The 7,169-nt window shown below is 47.3% G+C and overlaps 1 protein-coding gene across 1 annotated transcript in view; it reads right to left on the bottom strand.

The window, feature by feature from the left end:
• Positions 1–1,616: 1,616 nt before the first annotated feature.
• The window catches only part of Cat (catalase), a 29,392-nt gene continuing 23,839 nt past the window's right edge, over positions 1,617–7,169 (bottom strand). The window contains exons 11-13 of the mRNA XM_048443636.3: positions 4,849–4,956; positions 2,602–2,685; positions 1,617–2,332 (exon numbers count right to left, since the gene is read on the bottom strand). Coding sequence (XP_048299593.1) covers positions 2,267–2,332; positions 2,602–2,685; positions 4,849–4,956 — 258 coding nt within the window. The 3' untranslated portion in view covers positions 1,617–2,266. The remainder of the gene's footprint in view (positions 2,333–2,601; positions 2,686–4,848; positions 4,957–7,169) is intronic.

The raw sequence follows: 7,169 nt of genomic DNA, 5'->3' as shown, positions 1-7,169 counted from the left end.
CTGTGTCACATGTCCCTACTCTCCCGGGACCTGATGGCAAAGTCAAGAACGCAATCTCAGTTGTAGGAGTGCTTTTCAAACCTTTGTGCCACGTCCTCTGGTATTTCTCTGGCCAAGGACAGAGGCATGGGGTGGGGGGAATTTTCTACACGGAGGCAACGTGCCTGTGTGGAAGTGAGGAGATGCACTGAACAATACTCCACTGTAGACCTCCGACCCCATTGTGCATCCCTGGGACCTTCCAACCATCGATCCGCCCCCCAATGTGCACCCCCGGAACCTTCCAACCATTGATTTGCCCCCTCATTGTGCACCCCCGGAACCTTCCAACCACCGATCCGCCCCAATGTGCACTCCGGAACCTTCCAACCATAGATCTGCTCCCAATGTGCACCCCGGAACCTTCCAACCATTGATCTGCCCCCAATGTGCACCCCGGAACCTTCCAATCATCGACCCACCCCCACATTGTGTACCCCCAGAACCTTCCAACCATCGATTTGCCCCCATTGTGCACCCCCGGAACCTTCCAACCATCGATCTGCCCCCAATGTGCACCCCGGAACCTTCCAACCATCGATCTGCCCCCAATGTGCACCCTGGAACCTTCCAATCATCAATCCACCCCCACATTGTGTACCCCCAGAACCTAGCCACCTTTGCACTGTCACCCTTCACACACCTGCCTTCCCTTTCATTCTGCTATAGTCTTTTATTTTATTTTGAGTGTGAATGTATCTACGTATGAGTGAGAATGTGCGCGCGTGCGTGTGAGTGTGTGTATATATGTGGAGGTCAGGGGACAGCTTTTGGGAGTTAGTCCTCTTTCCACCACGTGGGACCGAGTTTGCTCTCAGGTTTTCAGGCTTGTGTCTATACCCGCACGGAGCCATTGCACTGGTCCAGGAAAGAGTATTAACTACTTTTGCACAAGCTGTTTGGCTGTTTCCTGGCTTCTTAGTTCATGGAATAATCAAAGGGCAAAAGACCAAATTCTACTTTAAAGTGAGAGACAAAAGGAAGGGTGAAAAACTCTTTCAGAGCTTTGAAAGATATAAAGATTAATATATGAACAAATTTAAAATGTTGCACTTTGGCTGGGTGGTGGTGGCGCACGCCTTTAATCCCAGCACTCGGGAGGCAAAGGTAGGTGGATCTCTGTGAGTTTGAGGCCTGCGTGGCCCTTGCGTTGTTAAGACAGACAATGCTTGTGTTATCTAGTGGCACATTCCACATTATACAGAGTTGAAAGAAATCAAACATCATTGTGGTAATTTGAATGTAATTGGCTCCCATAATCTTTTAGGGAATGGTACTATGAGGAGGTGTGGCTTTGTTGGAGTGGGTGTGGCCTTGTGGGAGGAACTGTGTCCCTGTGGGGTAGGCTTTGAGGTTTCCTGTGCTCGGGGTACTGCCCAGTCTCTCAGTTGACTTCCTCCTGCCAGCAAGCCATAGCACTCTCAGCTCCAGCACCACGTCTGTCTGCACAATGCCAAGCTCCCCGTCATGATGATGGACGACATCTCTGAAGCTGTAAGTGAGCCACCCCACTTAAATGTTCTTTCTAAGAGTTGCCATGGTTATGGTGTCTCTTCACAGCAATAAAAACCCTAAGGCACACGTAGATCATTTTATTGTAAAAACATAAGCAAGTACAAATCAAGCTATGTGAAATCACTGTATATTAGCATAAACACCATTATAACTGGAAAAAAAAGAATCTGATAAGGAACAAACATTAAGTTTCAACAGTGCTAAAGTTATGTTTGGTAGACACTGATGTATTAAGTATGGTTTTGCTTATAAGGACCTTAGAAAAATAAAATTTCTGGGTGGACCATCTTCATCTTCTTCATTCGTGTGTGTGTGTGTGTGTGTGTGAGAGAGAGAGAGAGAGAGAGAGAGGTATATACTTCAGACCACGAGGTAACATGAGAAAACATCAATCTCTTATCTAATCAAATTATGCTTCTGCCTAGAAAACCTTTCTTGTAATCATTTAAATGTAGTCATTCTGAGTGCGTGATCTGATCAGAAGTCCTATGCAGATTCATGTCTCTGTTAAGCGACTGCTAAGCCCTAACCTTTAGTTCCCCCTTGGGAAACAGCATCAAAAGCACTGCTATTATTCACTCTAGAAGCCCGATTATCACTTTAAACACATCAGCAGGAGCTTGCACTTCAGCAGGGGAGGGCGGTCCAGCGGTGGCCCTGTGCTTGGCTTCGGGAGAGATCTCGGTGGAAGGTGAGGCTGAGCACCTGGGCCTCACAGGTTAGCTTTCTCCTTTGCAGAAAAGTGAGAGCCGGCCTGCACGTAGGTGTGAATGGCGTTCTGTGTGAAGGAAGAGAAAACCAGCCTGTTAGCTGACTCACAGGCACTGGGGCATCTCTCTCTCCCAACAACCCAGAAGCGCACTCCCCGGGAACGATGTCCTATTGTGTGGAGATAAATGAAGCGTGTGTGTTGTGCAGATCAGTTCTTTACATCTCTAAGAAAAGACCTGGTAGCTGCTGCACTGACAAGACAATGCCAGTGGGGACCCAACTGTGTCTGACCCAGCCCAGTACACGCTCCTCTGGAGTCACACCACTCTGGCTCACCTTAGGCTTCTCGGCATTGTATTTATCCAGAAGAGCCTGGATGCGGGCCCCGTACTCAGGGTCGACGTCAGAGAAATTCTTGACCTGGAGTCAAAGGAAGACACATATAAGCATCTCCACACCCATACACTGACCCCAAATGTCCGTTTCTCTGTGCGTCCTCGGCAGGTGAGGAAGGACATCTCGATAGGAATCTGTACCACACGGCACATCATTATACACACCCTGGAGGAAGACCTGGAAGTTGAGCAGCGTAAGTTCTTCAGTCTGTGTGCTGAGCTGCCGTGGCGAAGTCACTTCCCCTACTGAGCTTCAGTGTCCCCATGCCAAATGAGCAAGCTACACTTAATGTGGTACCACCGAAACGCATTTGGTCTTTATTCTACGTCCCTGGCACATGGATCCCGAAGCCTTGGAATTTACCGCCTTCAGTGTGCCACTGAGGAGGCTTGTAGAAAGTCTGATGAGCTTCAGGATGGAGCTGGTACCAGACACAACAAACAGAGGACCTGAAGGTTGAGAATTCCAATCCACCCTGAGCATCCAGGGAGGGCAGAGGGCCTACAGATGGTGCCCAATCACCTTATAGATGATGACCTCACCAGCCATGCCCATCAAAGCCCTTGTATAAAAGGGCTCATGGAGCCTCTGGTAGGCGCATGCATGCAGGTGTTGGGAGGGTGATGCAGCAGAGAGGCGTGGAAACTGCCAGCCCTTCCCACAAACCTGGCTTATGTGTCTCTTCCATTTAAGAAGTGCGGCGATATCCTTTATGATGAACAGGTAATCCTAGATAACGTGTTTTCCTGAGTTCTGTGAGCCACCCTAGCCAATCACTAAACTTAGCAGATGATCCAGGGAACCCTGGGACAGTACTCAGAACTTCTAAGATTTATTTATTATGTACATTGTGTTCTGCCTGCATATATGCCTGCACGCCAGTAGAGGGCACCAGTGGCTGCTGGGAACTGAACTCAGGACCCCTGATTGTGCTCTTAACCTCTGAGCCATCTCTCCAGACCCAGTAGTCAGAACTTGTGGATGTGTCAGGCATCTTCAACATGTAAAGTGGAAGGGGTCTTACAGGGTTGACCCCCTAGATCTATGCTTATAACACTAATTCCAGAGACTCCTGTCACAACCGAAATGAATCACAGGACAACTAAACACCACCAGTGAATTCTAAGAACTGTTCGTTGTCGAGGGAGAAAGCATACAACCAACCTCGTGGGCTATTAGGGGGGAAAGACACCTGAATGACTTGTACCAGCGCCTGTAAACAGCTGACCTCAAATTTGGGTATTTCACAAGTCCATGATCTGTATGCAGGAACAGACTTGACACTGCCTAGATTTAGAAAGATGCACAAGCCTGGCATCTGCCAGGCAACTCCATGAAGGAATGCCCAGCCAGCAGCTGTGCTCCAGCAAACAGCGAGAGGAGGCGGGGCACCAGGGACAAACAGAGAGCCTTGGCAATTCAGTGTGTGTGACAGGAGACTGCCAAGGATGCGAGTCCAGTTCTGCCAGGCTGCGCTGCCTACTCTCATCAGGAACAAGAGATAAAACCTTCCCGGCCTATCCCCCCAGAGCAACCACCAGGCTCTTTGCTGGTTCTTGACCTGGATTTTAGAACACTCCAAAGAGTGGTCCTATGATCAGAGAAGCAGCAACTAACATGAGGAAACCGAAGGGCTACTACGTTAACAATGAATGTACACCTGCAGCAAACCAAAAACCTAGAAGCCAGGGAGAGGGCTTCATGTGGCTCAGGGAGCAGCCAGCAGACACATCCCAGCACCTTGACTCAGCAAGCTTCTACTCTGCCTGAAGAAGAGTCACAGACTCATGACACTGAGCCTTGACACAGGCTTCCAACTACAAAACTGGAAGCAATACCTCTCGTGTTCTGAAAAGCTTACATGAGACTAAGGCAAAGCCACATCTGGCCATGACACACTATTGAGAGCAGAAGGGGCTGCAGAAGAATTAAACAGCATACACAAGAATTTAAACTCAAACAAATTTCTACACACTGGAAAAACAGGTAAGAATGAGAGTGCTATCACACCAGACAAAACATCAAGACAAGATAATCATAGTTTGACTTGGAATTGCCGCACTGCTTAAAGGTCCTCTTAGCTCAGGTAAACTGGAAACTAGGCTTCCTTGTAAGGTTCTCCCACACGGCTGCACTATCTCCATGGGCCAGCAGGTGGCACCCTTCAGCTAGCAAAGACGGACTCACCGCTTTCTTCTGAATGAAGAGCTGAGCATCTTTCAGGTGACCCGCAATGTTCTCACACAGGCGTTTCCGCTCCTCCTCGTTCAACACCTTCTTGTAGAATGTCCGCACCTGCTCAGGCAATAACAAAAAATAGAACGGCCATTTTACCATGAACAAAATTCACCCAAGAGTCTACATTTGAAATACACAATTTAGAAAAAAAAAAATCACTGAAAATTTTTAACTAAAACTGCCATCTGTGTTGAGCTAATTTCTATTCTGCATTCATTTGTTGACAGTAGCTCATAACCAGTTTTCTTCTCTGTGTCTCTGTACAGATATGTATGTGTGCGTATATGTACAAGTGTCTGTCTGTCTGTCTGTCTGTGTCTTTCTCAGGATTAAAAATTTCTCAGGATTCTCACACTTAGAGCCTGCATGCTTCCAAGAGGCATGCTCAGGCTGATGGGTAATATCTCCACAGTGGCGCTCTTCCCTGGCTTTCAGCAATACGCTGAGACCAGTTCTAGCCTTCTGCTACCTACAAAACCTGCAGTTCTTTAACCCCTCAGAGATCTAACACCTTCACAAAGAGAAAAATCAGTCCCACCACACTGGCGGGGTAGCACAAGCCTAGAACCCCAGCACTCAGAAGTCAGAGGCAGATGGATCTCTGAGTTCGAGTCCAGTCAGAGTGAGAGAGTGAGTTCCGGGACAGTTAGGACTGTCACATAGAGAAACCCTGTCTTGAACCCCCACACACAAAAAAAGAATCCCACCACCACCAGATATACACTTCCAGCAAACCTCCAGCTACGACTGTGACTCACTCCTGTTACAGGACCTTAAAGATAGCGTGTAATAACTGAGCTGCCATACCTTTTCAGAACATTTTATACAGTTTGTTTATGGAAGAAGCAAAGAAGGGAGAGAGGGAGGGAGGAAGGAAGGAGAGAAGGAAGGAAGGGAGGGAGGAAGGGAGGGAGGGAGGGAGGGAGGGAGAGAAGGAAGGGAGGGAGGGAGGGAGGGAGGGAAGGAGGGAGGGAGGGAGGAAGGGAGAGAGGGAAGGAAAAAAGGAAGGGAGGGAGGGAGGGAAGGAAGGCAGGCCATCTATGCCTATCATTTTGAACCAAATGGGAGTTTTTACATTTATTTATGCATTTGTTTATTTGTTTGTCGTGCACAAGCTTACACATACGTGTGTGTGTGTGTGTGTGTGTGTGTGTGTGTGTGTGTGTGTGTAGTTGCTAGAGGACCACTTGCGGGCATCAGCTCTTTCTTACACGTGGGTTCTAGAGATCAAACTCTGGTTGTCAGGCTTGGCTGCAAGCACCTTCACCCACTGAAGTCATCTCGCTGCCCCAGAAGGAATTTTTGGAAGCATTTCCAGGGGTTCACTACAGACAGCTTGTCAAGGGAGCTCACTGTCAACTATCCAGGAATTCTGTAAACCAACTATCTACACACACACAACTGTTGTGGATTATTAGTTTAGGATGTGTTACATTTGTTTAATGATGCAAAGATGCACTGCATTCTTTTTTATTGCATTTGTTTGACTCTGTGAAGCTGTGTTACTTTGTATCTAATTGGTCTAATAAAGAGCTGAACAGTCAATAGCAAGGCAGGAGAAAAGATAGGCAGGCCTAGCAGGCAGAGAGAATAAATAGAAGGAGCAAGAGAAAGGAGAGCAAGAAAAGAAGGGGCCAGCTGGCCAGCCACACAGCCAGACATGGAATAAAAAGGAAAGAAAAGATACACAGAAGCAGAGAAAGGTAAAAGCCCAGAGGCAAAGCGTAGATGGGATAAGTTAAGAAAAGCTGGCAAGAAACAAGTAAAGCTAAGGCCAGGCGTTTACAAGAAATAATAATTTGAGAGCTGGGCGGTAGGCCCCCGTAAAAAAAGCAAAGAATAAAAACAACCAACAACAGACAACTTTTTATTCGGCAACTTTTCTGAGATCTTGGTCATTAAATCCCTTCTTTGTTAGTTCTCCAAAGTTTTTCTGTTTTTCTTTCTTTCTTATTTCCTTCCTTCCTTTCTAGATTTATTTCATTTTATATGTTTAGACTGCATGAATATAATCTGTACCACAAGCTTGTCTGGTGCCCAGGGAGATCAGACAAGGGCATCACACCCTCTAGAACTGAAGTTTTGGACGGTTGTGAGCCACATGAGGGAGCTGGGAACTGAACCCTGTTCTTCTGTAAGAACAGCGAGGGGTTTTAACCACTAGGCCATCTCTCCAGGCCCTCTCCCAAGCTTTTAATCTGAGCTTCTTCATGAGAGGACAGGTCTGATATAAACAAGTTCTCTAAGCTAGATGGAGAAAGCCACATGAA

Source organism: Myodes glareolus, chromosome 10 (assembly GCF_982192425.1).
Source record: "Myodes glareolus chromosome 10, mMyoGla1.1, whole genome shotgun sequence".
In the NCBI taxonomy this organism is placed as follows: Eukaryota; Metazoa; Chordata; class Mammalia; order Rodentia; family Cricetidae; genus Myodes; species Myodes glareolus.
Note: the sequence above shows the minus strand (reverse complement) of the source record. Positions and strands in the feature narration are given on the sequence as shown.